The sequence below is a fragment of the Salvia splendens genome, chromosome 19 (assembly GCF_004379255.2).
Source record: "Salvia splendens isolate huo1 chromosome 19, SspV2, whole genome shotgun sequence".
NCBI lineage: Eukaryota > Viridiplantae > Streptophyta > Magnoliopsida > Lamiales > Lamiaceae > Salvia > Salvia splendens.
This window is the reverse complement of record NC_056050.1, coordinates 16,924,595-16,942,458: the sequence shown is the minus strand read 5'-3', so window position 1 is coordinate 16,942,458 and position 17,864 is coordinate 16,924,595. Positions and strand designations below refer to the sequence as shown.

Below are 17,864 nucleotides of genomic sequence, written 5' to 3'. Positions count from 1 at the left end.
CCCGGAACAAAAAAAAAGTTCAGTACAAACACGGAATCTAAGTTCTATTCTAGAACAAAAAAAGAAACAACCCTTCATACACCCAAGTATTATACATACAAATCGTCATCGACCTAAAATTTTAATTCTGCTGATAAATCGACAAAAAAAATGAAGAGATGAAGCTGCTATGAATTTAGAGTTTCTCTAATTTTCATAATGTGAATATATATAGACCAAAATGTAACAAATCATCCATCGATCTTAACTTGATCTGTAGATACAAACGATAAAGAAAAGAGAAGAAGAAACACACTCTTTCACGGTTTGAGCTTGAAAGCAACTCGAGAGAAATAACGTTTGGCGCCCTGCTGGTCGGACACCCCAAGGAGGAAACATATTTACTGCTCATGGTCATAGCTGACACCATCATGGAAGGGGGAACTCGATTTACCAATCCAGGTGAGAAATTAATCATCCCGTGCCCAAAGATTATTGTAAAGGGCAAACTTCTATGATATATGAACAACAGGTGCTTCATGACTGGTCTGAAACCCGGTGTATGAATAATGGTCTGAAATGACATATTATACACTTGAGGAATGTTAAGTGTGTTCTAGAACAAAAGAAGAAAAAACCCGGTGTATGAATAATGGTCTGAAATGACAAATTTTGCTCGGTTAATTTAGCCACACAACCCCAAATTTAGTCGAATGTGTTTATTGCCTTGCACAACAGTATTGCCATAATCCAATAAACACATAGTAGTACGTATTATTCAGTTAAATGTAGCAAAATTACGAGTCTATCGATTTATGGTGAGCCGAGATATGATAGTTTTGCATCATCTCGTAACATAATTTATTTGAAAGCAATAGACTAATAATTTTGTTTAAGCTCAAGTGTCTGACTTGCCGGCAAATCCATCCCCAAATCAACCGTTCCTCGACGTGTCGTCCCAATTATCGCGCCGCTCCTCTCCAGCAGCCTGCGCGTCACCGTAGCCAGCATCTTCGCCGGAGATCTCCTCCAGGGACCGTCCCTTGGTCTCTGTCAGCAGAAAGGTGAACCCAAATCCCATCAAATTCGTAATTGCTAAGATGATCATCGCCTTTTTGATCTGCTTCACATTCCCGTCTTGTGTGTAGTTTTGGATCCCGAAGGCGCCGATCATGGCCCCGGCCTTCCCCGATGCGGCGCTGAGCGCGTGGCAGGTGGACCGCACCCGTGTAGGGAAGAGCTCTGCCGGCAGCACGAATGTCGTGCTGTTGGGTCCGAAGTTGGCAAAGAAGAAGGTGAGGCCGTAGAGGGCGGCGAAGGTCCACCTGTGGTCCTTATCCTTGAGGTAATCGTACTTGACGCCGATGATGAACATGAACATAGACATCATGAAGAACCCAACTAGCTGAATGTAGAACCGGCCGATCTTCTCGATGAATGCCACGGTGAACCAGTAACCGGGGAAGGTCCCGAATAGCGCGATCACGAACATCGCCCGCGACGTCTCGAACATCTCCCGCAGCGCGCTCAGCTTTACGGCATCACGTGTCAGCCCCATCACCGGGAAGATATCCTTCTGCGTCAGGTTTTGGCTGTAGAAGGCGATGTCGAGCAAAAACCACGTCGTCGCAGTTCCGATCAAGTGCTTCCCGTGGCGGGCGAAAAACTCGCTCGAGAAGATCTGGTATTCGTTGGCGGAGTTAAACTGAGCAACCTTCTCCTGCTCGGCGTTGATCTCGATGTCGAGCACGCGCCCCATGTCCGCCGCCGCCTGCTTCGCGTTCCCCTCGATCAGCGCCGTGTACCGCCCCGTCTCCGGCATCTTCATCCTCCAGTAGAACGTCAGCAGCGCCGGCAATGCACCAATCATGAGCACGATCCTCCAGACGTAGTCGGCCTCCGGCTCTGTGGAGAAGACGTTCTCGTCGTTGAATGCCGGGCCGCCGTACATCCCGAGGAAAACCCTAGATATGATCATGGAGACCAAGCCGGCGAAAATGATGCCGACGCCCTGCATCGCGAAGACAGCCGCGATGAAGGCGCCGCGCGTCTTCTTATTAGCGTACTCCGACATAATAGTGGCGGAGAGCGGGTAGTCACCGCCGATGCCAAAGCCAAGCCAGAAGCGGAAAAAGCAGAGCGTCCCCAAGACGGCTTTCGGGCTGTACCCGAACGACAAGCCGGAGCAGATGGCGCAGGACGCCATGAGGATGAGGGTGATGCCGTACACTTTCTTCCTTCCAAACTTGTCTCCCAAGTACCCGAAGAAGAGCTGGCCGGATAGGGTTCCGACGAGGGCCACGCCGATGACCACGTTGTTGACGCCGTGGGGGAGCTTCCCCGGCTTGCCCAAGGCGGGGTCGTAGTAGTAGAGGCGGCCGAGGAGCTTGGAGACGGTGGAGATGCAGAAGAGGTCGTATGCGTCGGTGAAGAATCCCATTCCGGCGATGACGATCGCCGTCACGTGGTACCATTGAGTGCGGGCGTTGTCGAGGGCGTTGAGAACGGAGATGCTGTTTGAGGCCATTGCTGCAGATTGATTTTTGTGTGATGAGCTTAAATTCCTTATATACTCAAATAAATGTCGTTTAAACCTATGTATTCCAACAAGAAATTGATGGCTGTCGCATCTCTCTAGTATATCCATTTGGATTTATAGTGCATGTCGATACATAGCTAAGCAGAAAAAGAGTATCTTATGCAAAGCTTGTTTGGTTTCACTCCATAACTAGTTATTTTAGGCTGTAACCTATAACTTTGGTTTTGTAAATAGAAAGAATATATGTTTTGTTAATTATCTCAATTTTGTTTTATATATTTATGATGTTATCATAATTTAGGGTGTGCAATGGCTTAACCAATTACCATCTTTATTTTTTTTTCTTTTTCTGTTTTTGAACACTTGAATTCGTTGATATAGTTTAAAAGTTATCTTTAGCTTTTACTAATTTAGTGCTACTAAAGAACAAATTGCTTAAGATTGGATAAATAAGAAGAGATGAAATGACTATGTAATCTATATTTAATAAAATAGTACTCCAATTGGACATCTTCTTTTCTTTATTTAATAAAATGGAGTAGTAAGAAATTCTTTTCTTTCAGTCTTCAATTGTTTTTCCAATGATGAATATGCAACGGAAGAAGTATGAAAAGGGAAAGTCAGAGAGCCAAATTCAAGTCCTGAGCCCTACTCCCTCTGTCCAATGAAGATGACCTCTTTATTTATTGGGAGACACGAGATTTTAGGCAATTTTATTTTGGGTGGGAGTGTAATTGTAACTGAATCATCACCTCTTCTCTTCACATTGCACTTAGACCCTTATATGAGAAGATATTGCATTGCCACCCCCAATTACAACCAATTATCTATTATCTCGTAAACAGTTGTATTTCCATTATAGATTGTTATGCCCGCAACGCGTCTCGTTGCGGGCTCTATCTCGTCTCGTAGAGATGAGACCGCATCGAGACTGCGTTGCGGGCTCCGTCTCGTCCCCATCCCGTCTCTTGTCTCGCCGCGGAGGGAAGTCTCGCGAGACAGCTAGCCACGCACATTGGCGACGTGGCGAGCTCCGGTTCATCCGTGACGCCCACTCCCCGGCCCGCGAGTGGGCGTCATTTTTATCCGAAAAAAATATTTTTTTTAAAAAAAATCAGGAAAAATTTGAAAATTTTAAAAAAAAACCCAAAAAATAAACTAGCCGTTTATAGTCGTTTTTTTGCAAATTTTTTATTTTTTAAAGCCTCAATCACTTCTATAAATATCAAATCATTCCCACAAATTAATCCACCATAAAAAAAACTCTCTATTCTCACTCAAACACTCTACATTCTTCGTCTCAAAACATTATTTTTCTCCCAAATTTAATCCATTCATGGATGCATTTGAGCAAATGCGTCGAATAAAAAAATCAAACACCCTGAATTTTCAAGTATCGTTGGAATCCACAGACTAAAAGTTCGCCGGAGCTCTCTCCCAAATTCGAAATAAAATCATTCACCTCCCCAAGTCTATCGCTGCGAATTTTTGTTGCCTCGAGCTTTGATCCCACGGAATAAGACGTCGCAACTGATGATATCTTCTTCTGCTTCTTTGAGTTTTGAGATTTTGAATTTAGAGAGAGTGAGCGGAAGATTTTAAATTATGTATTTTTTTATTTTTTTAGGATTTTATAAATGTGGTTTTTTATTTTTTTAGAATATTAAGTTGTAATTTTATTTTATTTAATGAAGTGTGTTTTTATTAATTGAATTTGTTGGAAATAAAAAAAAAATGAAATTGAATGAATAGTTAAGGGACGAGATGGTTAAAAGATGGAGGGATGCATGTGTTGTCTCTTAGTTAAGAGATGTGGTGAAAAGTATAGTGGGGCCAATGAATAGTGAAGAGATGAGACAGTTAAAAGACAGATAAGAGACAGTGTTGCGGATGACCTGCATTCTTTGTTTTCTAATTTCCTTGTTTATTGTATAAGCAATGGTGGTCCGAAAAAAGTTTTTTATAGCCGTTATATATCATTGTAGTTGGCGAGACTATGTTCGGTAAAGGTACTAATATTATAATACTATTCCCTTCGTCCCAAGGAAGATGACCACTTTCCTTTTTAGTTTTTCTCAATTAAGATGATCTATTACTAAAAATGGAAGAACATTTTATCTCTACTTTATTCATTCTCTCTTACTTTACTCTCTCCACGTAACAATGAACATTTTCATATAATAATATCGTGACTTATTCTAATAATTTATTAAGAATGTTTATTTGGCCCGTGCATTGCACGGGTGGTGACACTACTAAAGTAAAAGCCAAGGTTCCTATCATAATTTTATTATGCTGAAAATTTTCTAACTCTAATCTTTTAAATTTAGTGGGCTATTTAAATGTAACCGACATAAATTTGGTGAAACAGGCCTATAATTTGCACCTGTAAGCTGCAATCCCAAAAGAGGAGTCCATTACAGAGAATAGAAAGAGGTGGACCAATCCAAAGTACAAGAGCTGAACAGACCATAAATGAGCATATCCAAACAAGAGGTTGCAAGATAAAATATGAAAACTTCCTACAACTAATTTGCTACTTCTACCGAGATCAACACTTAGTCGTACAAATTAATTAAGTGTACTTTAATTGTAGTAATTTGCTACTTTTACCGAGATCACAACTGTCTACTTACAAATAAATATCGCCAAGTAATTTTTTTATATTTCTAACATATTATGAATCAGAAATTAAAATAGTGACATTCATCACTTTCATGATTATTTTATTATTAAAATTTGAAAGATATGAAAAGTTTGGAAACTCAAGAAATAATCAAATACGGAGTAGTGTATGTATGTTTTGAATTAGTATGACGTTAACACTTTTGTTGAACTATTACATTTATCATTGATCACAGTGGAAAAGCAAATAATTCATTTCTCATAGAAAGAAGGACGTATATTTTTAAATTATAATTATATGATTTACACCCTGTAAAATTGATTATTTTCATTATTATATATTGGACTGACTACATGTTAATTTTATCGATAGCAATCCGATTAGTCCGTTGACTAGCCCGAAATCCAAACATTTAGGATTAGGGTTGAAATTTATAAACCAATAAAATCATAAGCCGATTAGCCCACACACGATCAACCCGATAAAATTTATAACCCGATAAAACTTATATAATTATTTAATTCTTAATAAATCCTAGGCAATCACTATTTATTCGCAATACAATTAAGAGAAATTCTCACACTTCTCTAACATCTGCCCATTAATGTTGTAGGATAGGGACCATAAAATTTGAAATTTCATGACGTTTCCAAATTTGAGGTTCTCGGTAATACTTCCTCTCTCAAACTAGTTGGAGTATTTCTTTTAGACATAATATTTAATAATTTGATATATTAAAGATTAAAGTAGAGTGAATTAAATTAAGAGAGAAAAATAAAGTAAGAGAAATGAAGAGAGAACAATATGAGAGATGATAAAGTTTTTGTTAAAAAAATAAATGACTTAACTACCTTTGAACAACCAAAAAAAGGAATACGACTCAATTACCTTGAGACAGAGGGAATACTGCTTTTCGAAATTTCTATGAGATTATTCCTTATATGTTTTCGGTCTTAAAAAACCAATCTGATCCTAATGATATTATAGATTTAATGATAATTGACTATTTGTGTAAAATATACGGAGTAGGAATACTGCTTTTCGAAATTTCTATGAGATTATTCCTTATATGTTTTCGGTCTTAAAAAACCAATCCGATCCTAATGATATTATAGATTTAATGATAATTGACTATTTTTATAAAATATACGGAGTACTTTATAAATATGATACCAATGTCAAATAAAATTAAAAAAGAGAGAAATTCCTAATCTCAACAATGTGCGGTAGTACACTTTTAAGGATAATCTCCCTAACGTGACGCCGAGATCAAGATTAGAAGTCCCGGGAGGCGAAATCCCGTCGACAACTAGGGTTTGCAATGAACGAAAATAAAACAATAAAAAGTAGGCGAAATTTCTGATGCTCATTTATTAATTTCAGCGCCTATTTATAATCTACGGACCCTAGGGTTGGTTCGACTTATGGCCCGGGAAAGAACCAACAAAGAAAACCCAGAACGGAGCTTATAAATTGCTCGACCCAATAGTTCAAAAAATAACAATAAAAACGACAAACAACATTTAAATAAAAGAAAAGAAAATCCTATTCTACGAGGCCTTTCTTCGCGTCCTACTTGGGAACATAATCCCCGTAAGGGCGGCTTGACTCTCCTTGCAGACTTCCTCTTATCCTTCCTCTCCCTCGGCGACGGCCTCCCGCGCTCCACCGTCTCATAGTTCAGCTCCGGGGCATGTAGCTCCTCCGGTTCCTCTTTCGCTCCGGCGATGTTGTCCGGCTCCGTCGGGACGTGGGGGATAACCGTATCATACACCGACATCGTGTGTTCATTTCGTCTCTCATCTAGACAAATGCCTTCCCATGATATGTACTGAATTTATAATAGTCAGAGAAGAGGCTCAATTAGAGTATCCACAATGGTGTGTTTTTCATCCGGATGAGGGAACGGTCCCTCGTCTGGATGTTCGTCTGTCCTCATCCATCATTGCAGGCGGGCGGGCGAGCGAGCGAACGATCGCCACGCCCGAACTTTTGTTGAAAATTTAGAAGGTTAATGTTGAAAATTTTCAACCCGATAAAATTATTATATGGACCTAGACATTTACTTTATTTCAAAAGTGACCTAATATACTCTTCGTATAATTATTTAGCTTATTTTAGGATTTATTGAGTAGTTGTTTGGATTTGATTTACTTTTCGTAATTGTTAGGATATTATTTGTTAGAATGACTTGAAATTCGCACGGTGCTTGGAAATTAAGCCGGGAAATCATTCTAACGTACCCTAGATATAAGGTTGAACTCTAATAATTTAATAATTTATGTGTATTTAAATCGCATTGCATTTGTGAAAGAAACCTAAAATTTGCCCGGTGACTTGAAATTCGCCCGACAACACTGGTATGAGGTTAGATCCTAATAATTTTATAATTGAATAACACATGAGATGGGATGAGCTCAATATCTTTTCCTTCACAACTCCAATAATCACAGTGTGAATTTCAGATAATTCTTCCACAGCAGTGCGAATTAAATACTCCCTCCATCCCAAAAAAATGACATTTGAGATGTCACGAGAATTAATGCATAATTAGTAAAGTAAGAGAGGTAGGGAGAATGGTAGTTGAAATAGAGTTAGCGGAAAATGGGACTTACATTATTGTTAGTGTTCAATGGTGGGTCCTAGTGGTATAAGTTATAGATAAATTAATGTATATGGGTAATAAGTATCAGAGAACTTTTCATAAATGGAAATGGGATAACTTTATGAGACCTACGAAAAGGGAAAGTATCCTTATTTTTATAGGACGGAACACATCTTTGGCGGGGGGAGAGGTCGGCGGCGGCGAGAGGGGGGACACATTTTTGGAGGTGGGACAAGGGGAGAGGACATGTTGGGCGGTTGCGAGAGAGGGGGAGAGGTCGGCTGGGGGTGGCATCCCCAGCACAAGGAGGCTGGCCAGGAAAGCTAGACGGAGAGCCATTTGAATTCTCTGGTATGGTATAAGGGTGAATGAATAGTAGTGCCGGAAGTGATACTATATATATATAGAGGAGGAAGGAGGGAGAGATTGAGAGAGAGAGAGAGAACTAGTACTAATATACTGAAAATTAGGTTTATTCATATAAATTTGTCATTTTCCCATTTTTTAGGATACATTTTATTTCACTTTGAGCTGTGATATTGTAATTAACAACATAATTCCGTGCTACATTCGAGCATACTCGTTTGTGTTGTGAAAACACTTTTTTTAATATTTGTGAAATCGTGAGGCACTCATTAATGGAGTACTATCTATCTATCTATTCGACACAAATAGGTCTGCATGGCGATGCCCAGCTGATCTCCAATTTTCATTTTATAGAAAACAACATTAAATATATATGAAATTTTACTTCTTTCTTTTGATTAAAGGGATCTAATTACATAAACTCTTTTGATTAATCCAATAGCCACAAGTAGAGTGTTACAATTTTACTTCAACATACGTTGGAATTGAAGAATCATAGGTAGATAAACACTTAGCAAATGATTCCTAATCGGTAGATTAGTTATCTTAAGGAAGCATAGTGATTATTAATCTACATCTAAACTCCAACAATGCATATCAAAAATAATTAGACCAAAGATCCTACAAAAGCATATTGATCGAATATCTAAACCACAAACACGTAGAACATTAATATCTATTAAAATTCACGCACTAAACAAGCAAGAATTCTAAATTCTAAATTCCTCATGTTCTAAGCTAAAGAGACATTAGAAAACTGAAAATATTTATGCTATTAAAGATGCATGTCTCTTAAACGGCACAAACATACATGTTCAAAAGATGGGAATTAAGTCAAAGAAATTCCATAATTCATTTTTTTATTATTGAATAGAAATTCCATAATTCATACTCATAAATGTTCTAGTATAATATAATTTCCACATTTATCTCCCATTTGCTAAGCAATTATTTTGTTTATATATTTTCATATCTACATTAATTTCATATTCACGTTAAATTGAATATATATTTTTGACGTTAAACTGCAGGGCATTTGAGGCATTACATATAGTGCTGGTGCATTGATTGCAGCGACAGTTAAGGGTGAGAGAATAAGCACCATAAAAAAACATGAAATTCTATTTCTTTTTCATTTTTGTTTCTTGATTTTTATCTAGGTGTACTTCAATAAATATAGTAAAAATACGATATAATAATATGAGGCTAAAAATGGTGAGATAGTACAGATGAGGATAGATTTGGCCCCATTGATGATATTATGAACGACAATACTAATATGAAATATCATATGCTTACCACAATTCACAAAGGCTACCACATTTTACGTCGTATTCTCCATGCTATCATTTTTTAGTACTTGTTTTATTATCACAAATCATTCAATAATTGCTCTACTATATGAAACTGAATTACGGGATAAATTTATAAACACTTAATAAAAAAAAGTAAGATTTTACATCACTCTATAAAATTCATAATGAAATTTTTTGTTGAATTTTGAAGGATTCCACTTCTTGATATTGAAAAATGAAGTCCTTGCCAGTGATATAATTACTTGGTCATGATGTCGAATAATCAAGAACTGGAAAAAGGCAACAGCAATTAGGGGAGATCACATCGAATCCAAATAATCCAAGTTAATTTATTCGATTTAACAATTATTTTTGTTGAAATTTTTGAATTTAAGTACTAATGGAAATTGGAACTGCACGTTAGTTTAAAATTTTGGATGAGAAAGACAAGTAGTATAAAAATATGAAAAGAGTAGGTTCAACAAAATCAGATGGTTTATGCATGAACAGATACAAACGAAAAATCTCATATTTATATTTTCATCTGTCCATTAAAATTAGTCTCATACTAAAAATACTTCCTCTATCTCATAACAAGAGTCCACTTTTGTCATTTTAGTTCGTCCTATAATAAAAGTTTACTTTCACTTTTTACTATAAATAGTAAGTAGTCTCATATTCTATTAACTCATTTCACTCACATTTCAATATAAAATAATACTCCCATCCGTCCACCACTTAAAGAGTCATTTTAACTCGGCACGAGTTTTAAGAAATTGTTTAACTTGTAGTTTCCACCACCTGTCCAGGGTTGAGCGCTGGGATTTGATGGCAGACTTAAAAAGCCACCTACATACGCTTTATGCCCAAGCATTCCGGATATCGCTTGCACAGTTGACACATAAGTCACCCTTACTACCACTCTACAGAATCATACATGAGATTTTCACCCCATATGGCTCCTCGTTCAATTCTTTCGAATTCATTGGATCCTTTTTTCGCTCTCGAGAATCCCCACCCTTCTTCCACTATGTCCCAATGAGTAACTAAGGCCAATTTAGTCACATTTTTGTTGGTTCTACTGATTACAAGATAACAAGACCGGGCGTAATATAACCCAAAAGAAAGAAAAGGAGCAACTGAACTAAATGAAATTACAACGTAAGAATTCGAAACAAAGAACCGTCAACTAAGTTTAGCCGAGTCGAGGAGGCCTCTTCCCGCAAGACGAGATACACCCCGGTAGTGCTCTTCGGTTTGGCGTGTCGTCCCCAAAGGTAAAACGGTTACGTCTCTATTGATGCAGCACCGCAATCAGTAGAGCTCCGGCGAACTGGATGTAGGAGAGGGCAGAGCTTCGACAGAAGGACAATGCAGAGAGGGAGAGAGCTTATGATGCAGAGAATGCTTGGAATTGTGTGTCCTAATGCAGTGGTATGGCTAGCCTATTTATAGGCCAAGCCACCATGCAGGGTCAACCGAGCCATGAAGGCTCATCATGGCAGATTCGTAACCGCCGTCGGTTACGAGCGTGTGGCAGGCGTGTGCCTATCGCATGTGGAGTGTGTGGATTTCTCACGTGGCAGCCATGACTGTGCCTCGCTTGACGACGTGTCAAGCCACTTGGATTGCTGACTCGGCGGTGGTCCAAAAAGAATAGTTTGGGCCAAGCCCCAAGCCCAAAGACCACCCAAAGACCAATTGCCAAGATCTAAGTCCAAGTCCAAGTCCAAGTCCAAGTCCAAGCCCAAACCCAAGATCGAGATCGGGATCGGGCCCGGGCCCGAGGCCCGAGCCCACGAGCACGGGCGGCGGCGGCGGCGCGCGCGTGTGCGCGCGTGTGGTCCTTTTTCACCCATATTGATCCACTATAATTATTAAGTAACATAAAGTCACTTAATTTAAACACATTAAAGATGTATTAATCTTCCAATGTGGGATAATTAACACTAGTTAATTATGCCCTAAGCACATGCTCCAAGCTTTAATTAAAAGCTAATTATGCCCAACTTTAATCCACTATTTCTCACTCACCGGAAATCGGATTTGAGAAAGTGAATATACTACATTTATCTACGTAAAATGTAGATCGACGCTATATCATTTAATTTCACAAAATTAAATGTCTCGTCACATTTATTCTTTGGTCAAAACCATTGACCGGGCATATTTAATCCATGATTTTTACAATCCCCCACATGAGTGGAAATAGCCAAATGCATATGCATGCAGACATAAGCTCAACCCTCGAGAGGTATATAAGCATAAGGATAGGTAGTTGTTGACTTTGAACCCTCCATAGTCGACACCATCGGATACACAGGCGGCTTAGTAGCGCGATGCTTTGAACTAATCCCCCACGGCGTGCACCGAGACAATGGTGTTAACGCTTAAACACCTCAACCTCATCCGTTCTCACGTTTTGTGTCCATTGCGGTCTTGGACACCACTTTGGATTCATAAGTACGTTTTATGAAGCGACCACACTTCGCACTTACATAGGTGATTCTTAGTCAAGTACCTTGCCATACTTGGTCTCTTTGAGAACTCCATCTCTTTGAGATCTTTAAGAACCATTAAAAGTCATAGACTTAGCCTTTACCACTAGGCAAGTTCTCCAACACTCTATTGCTCTTAGGGAATAGATATGGTTTGAGTGTTTTCCATGAACTCTCATAGCTTAGTTGTCCCTTTGAACCAAGTTCTTGGGATCTCCAGTCATCATGGTTGGGTTACCACTATGACAATTCTTTAGTTTGTGGATTTCAAACCCATTCCCTCTAGCAACTTATTCATTTGATCACGGTTTAACCCTTTGGTTAGCGGATCCGCTAGATTATCTATTGACTTCACATAGTCAATTGTAATCACGCCAGTTGTGATCAAGTCTCACGGTGTTATGTCGTCGACGTATGTGTCGAGACTTACCGTTATAGAAACCATTATTTGCCCTTCCAATAGCCGTTTGGCTATCGCAGTGGATTAGCACTGGTGGCACTGGTTTAGACAGAAATGGAATATCTTCAAGGAAGTTCTTAAGCCACTCGGCTTCCTCACCAGCCTTATCCAAGGCAATGAACTCCGATTCCATTGTTGATCGGGCTATACATGTCTGTTTTGTGGATTTCCACGATACAGCACCACCCCCAATAGTAAAGACGTATCCACTTGTCGAAAGTGAGTCTCTATTATCAGATATCCAATTGGCATCACAGTACCCTTCAAGTACCGAGGAGTATCTCGAGAAGCGTAGCCCATAATTTTGAGTATGTTTTAAATATCTCAAAACCCTTACAAGAGCTCTCCAATGCTCTTTGCTTGGATTGCTCGTGTAACGACTCAACTTGTTCACGGCACAAGCGATGCCAGGTCGAGTGCAATTAGTCAAGTACATAATGCACCCGATGACCCGTGCATACTCTTCTTGAGCAACGAGCTCGCCTTTGTTCTTGCTCAAGTGAACGTCGAGTTCAATTGGAGTCTTAACCGGCGCGCCATCATAGGCTTTGAATTTATTCAATATCTTCTCAACATAATGTGATTGTGTTAAGATGATTCCATCATTCGTTCTTAGAATCTTCATTCCAAGAATTACATCGGCTAGACCCATGTCTTTCATGTCAAAGTTTCTCTTTAACATGGCCTTTGTATCGTTAATTACTTGAGTGTTGCTACCCAAGATTAACATATCATCAACGTAGAGACACACTATAACATGACCGTTATTAGTGCTCTTGATGTAGACACATTTGTCGCACTCGTTGATTTTAAACCCATTTGATAACATCACATTATCAAACTTCAAGTGCCATTGCAATGGCGCTTGTTTCAATCCATAGAGGGATTTAACCAGTTTGCAGACCTTTTTCTCTTGTCCAGGTACTACAAAACCTTCAGGTTGTTCCATATAGATTTCATCTTCGAGTTCACCATTCAGAAACGCGGTCTTTACATCCATTTGGTGAATCTCAAGATTGTGCAATGCAGCAATCGCGAGAAGCACGCGGATGGAAGTAATCCTCGTTACAGGTGAGTATGTATCGAAGAAGTCATGTCCTTCCTTTTGTTTAAAACCCTTTACTACTAGTCGGGCTTTATACTTATCAACTGTTTCATCGGCCTTAAATTTCCTTTTAAGGACCCATTTGCAACCTAGAGGTTTTGCACCTTCAGGTAGATCAACCAACACCCAAGTGTGGTTTAGCAAAATTGAATCAATTTCGCTTTGAACAGCTTCTTTCCAATGCAACCCGTCTGGGCCATCGAAAGCTACTTTTATAGATGTCGGTTCTTCATCTAGCATAAAAGCAATGTAGTCAGGACCAAATGTTTTTGGCGTTCTGACCCTATTACCACGTCTTAGTACTGTATCATTCGGATCGGGCCTTGAACGCTTGCGCGATTTAGGTTCCTCATCCGCTGATTTAGAACTAGTGGCTTCTTCTTCCACTTGTTTAGAACTAGTGGCTTCTTCAATTCTTGTCTCAGAATTGGTTGAGACTTTTTCCTTGTCTTTGCAAGGAAATGTATTTTCGAGAAATACAGCATTCCTCGACTCAATTGTTGTTCCTACTGTGATAGTCGATATTTCAGACTTGTGAACAACAAATCGATATGCACTACTGTTAAGTGCATATCCAATGAAGATGCAATCAACCGTCTTAGGTCCGATTGTAACTTCTCTGGGTGGAGGAACCATCACCTTTGCCAAACACCCCCACACTTTGAGGTATTTGTAGGATGGCTTCCTTCCCTTCCACAACTCATAAGGAGTGACATCTTTTCCTTTGAGAGGGATCTTATTCAAGATATAGTTGGCTGTCAAAACAGCTTCCCCCCACACGTTATGTGGTAATCCTGAAGTTAGAAGCAGTGCATTCATCATCTCTTTTAGAGTTCGATTTTTGCGTTCTGCAACACCATTAGATTGTGGTGAATATGGAGCAGTTGTTTGATGAATTATACCACTTGCGTTGCATAACTCCTCAAACGGGGCTACATATTCACCTCCTCTATCGCTTCGAATCATTTTGATTTTACAACCAAGTTGATTCTCAACCTCGTTCTTATAATTTTTGAACGCTTCTATTGCTTCATCTTTACTTCTTAAAAGATAAATGTAGCAATACCTTGTGCAATCATCTATGAAAGTGATAAAGTACTTTTTACCACCTCTTGTTTGCATCATCTTTAAATCACATACATCCGTGTGAATTAATTCAAGGGGTTTTGTGCTTCGTTCAACCGAGTGAAACGGCAACTTAGTCATTTTTGCTTCAAGACAAATTTCACATTTATCTTGGATATCCAATTCATTAGCCTTTAGTAAGTCTAAATTTACTAATCTTTTAATGGCTTTTGAATTTACATGTCCCAATCTACAATGCCACAAATTTGAAGACTCGGTCAAATAAGAGGAAGTAGATGCTTTATTATTATTGGCCAATGGCTTTGCAACACTGCGAGTTGCTACACTAAGCTTGAAAAGCCCATCGGTTACATAACCTTTTCCGAGGGATTTTCCAAACTTATACAAGACAAACCTATCAGACTCAAATACAAGTTTAAACCCCTTATTAACTAGTATTGATCCTGACACTAGGTTCTTGCGGATGTCCGGGACATGCAGCACATCCTTCAAAGTGATTGTGACGCCAGACGTCATCATGAGAATCACGTTGCCAACGCCGAGGATTTCAGACGATGCTTGATTCCCCATGTTGATTTTCCTTCCTTCATCAGCCGTGTAGGAGGCAAACTTGCTCCTGTCGGAGCAAACATGAGCAGTAGCGCCGGTGTCGATTGTACCAGCCTCCCTTGTTATCAACAAGGTTAACCTCTTCAGTGACCACTGCAATGAGGTCGTTCTCATCCCAGTCCTTGAAATCCTTCTCAACGACGTGGGCTGCCGGCTTCTTCTTCTTGCTGCGGCAGTCTTTGGCAAAGTGGCCCGGTTTGCCACATTTGTAGCAGTCGCCTTCAAACTTCTTTGAAGGCTGCTTTCCCTTCCCTTTGTCGTTTGGACGGTTTGGGCGAGGGCGTTTGTTGGAGGGACCGCCCCGCTCCAACAGGTTGGCTTTGGCTTCATTTGGGGTGAAGCCCTTAGCCTTTTGATCACTTTTGCGCACGTCGGCCTCAATGCGCAACTTCACGATCAAGTCTTCAAGGGTCATCTGCTTTCGCTTGTGCTTGAGATAACTCTTGAAGTCCTTCCAACTTGGAGGGAGTTTGTCAATGATCGTGCACCTTAGGAACTTATCGGGCAAGGTCATCCCTTCAGCCACTAAGGAGTGGATGATCATTTGGAGCTCTTGGACTTGCTCCATGATGGGTCGAGAGTCGACCATCTTGTAGTCCATAAACTTGGATGCTACAACCTGTTCAGTCCCTGCAGCATTGTCTATGCTATATTTCTTCTCTAGGCTTTCCCACATTTGTTTAGATGTGGTTACATTGGAGTATACATTATGGAGGCTATCATCTAATGCACTTAAAATAAAGTTTTTACATAGATAATCCCCTTTTCTCCAAGCCTCATAGTCCGCCATGACTTCGAGCCTAGTCTCTTGGTCGCTTGGCGCGGGCGGCTCGTTCTCCGTGAGGAAGTTGGCGACGCCCAATGTTGTCAAGTAGAACAACATCTTCTGGTATCACCGCTTGAAGTCAGATCCTCCAAACTTTGGTGGCTTCTCGGCAGGTGGAATCATTCTTGGTGCCATAGGTGCCGCACTTGGTCCTTGGAATGAACCAATTCCGTTGCCCCCGAAGGAGCCAACAACATGGTTGGGCATAGAGCCCCCACCATTCATGTTGGGCATAGAGCCCGCCATGGTCGTACCAGCCCCGAAGGGACTAGCACCCGCATGAGACCCGAAGGCCCCAGCATTCGTGTGAGACCCGAAGGCCCCAACACCCGTGTGAGACCCGAAGGCCCCAGCACTCGATCCATTAAAGGACCCGAAGGAACCACTCAAAGTGGAACCAACCGACCCACTCGAAGTGGATCCACCAGTGAGCCCAAGGGGGTTAACGAACTCCCAAGGGGTTGTTGAGGAAGAAGGATAGCGCCCGGGAGTGGGCATCATCGTCGGAATCGACGACGTGTTGACAGGTCCAGTGGTCGCCATGGTTGAAGGAATGGCGACGGTGGTGGCGGTAGCGGTGGTGTTGGATTCCGTCGACATCTCCAGCAAAGGTGTATTAAGTTTCGAAATTTTAAGTTCAGTTTAGAGGTCAAAAACCCTTCAAAAGCAAGTTATCTCGTCTTGCGATTGTTGGTTCTACTGATTACAAGATAACAAGACCGGGCGTAATATAACCCAAAAGAAAGAAAATGAGCATCTGAACTAAATGAAATTACAACGTAAGAATTCGAAACAAAGAACCGTGAACTAAGTTTAGCCGAGTCGAGGAGGCCTTTTCCCGCAAGACGAGATACGCCCCGGTAGTGCTCTTCGGTTTGGCGTGTCGTCCCCAAAGGTAAAACGGCTACGTCTCTATTGATGCAGCACCGCAATCAGTAGAGCTCCGGCGAACTGGATGTAGGAGAGGGCAGAGCTTCGACAGAAGGACAATGCAGAGAGGGAGAGAGCTTATGATGCAGAGAATGCTTGGAATTGTGTGTCCTAATGCAGTGGTATGGCTAGCCTATTTATAGGCCAAGCCACCATGCAGGGTCAACCGAGCCATGAAGGCTCATCATGGCAGATTCGTAACCGCCGTCGGTTACGAGCGTGTGGCAGGCGTGTGCCTATCGCATGTGGAGTGTGTGGATTTCTCACGTGGCAGCCATGACTGTGCCTCGCTTGACGACGTGTCAAGCCACTTGGATTGCTGACTCGGCGGTGGTCCAAAAAGAATAGTTTGGGCCAAGCCCCAAGCCCAAAGACCACCCAAAGACCAATTGCCAAGATCCAAGCCCAAGCCCAAGATCAAGATCGAGATCGGGATCGGGCTCGGGCTCGGGCTCGGGCCCAGGGCCCGAGGCCCGCGGCCCGCGCCCACGCCCACGAGCACGAGCACGGGCTCGGGCTCGGGCTCGGGCGGGGCGGGCGGCGGCGGCGGCGCGCGCGTGTGGGCTTTTTCACCCATATTGATCCACTATAATTATTAAGTAACATAAAGTCACTTAATTTAAACACATTAAAGATGTATTAATCTTCCAATGTGGGATAATTAACACTAGTTAATTATTCCCTTAGCACATGCTCCAAGCTTTAATTAAAAGTTAATTATGCCCAACTTTAATCCACTATTTCTCACTCACCGGAAATCGGATTTGAGAAAGTGAATATACTACATTTATCTACGTAAAATGTAGATCGACGCTATATCATTTAATTTCACAAAATTAAATGTCTCGTCACATTTATTCTTTGGTCAAAACCATTGACCGGACATATTTAATCCATGATTTTTACAATCCCCCACATGAGTGGAAATAGCCAAATGCAT

At 40.8% G+C, this 17,864-nt stretch overlaps 1 protein-coding gene across 1 annotated transcript; it reads right to left on the bottom strand.

Moving 5' to 3' along the window:
• Window positions 1–187: 187 nt before the first annotated feature.
• LOC121778542 (low affinity inorganic phosphate transporter 4-like) lies at window positions 188–2,774 on the bottom strand. Its single transcript, XM_042175916.1, has one exon. It carries the CDS (start codon window positions 2,624–2,626, stop codon window positions 914–916), a length of 1,713 nt encoding a protein of 570 aa, XP_042031850.1. The 5' UTR covers window positions 2,627–2,774; the 3' UTR covers window positions 188–913.
• Between the last annotated feature and the right edge of the window lie 15,090 nt (window positions 2,775–17,864).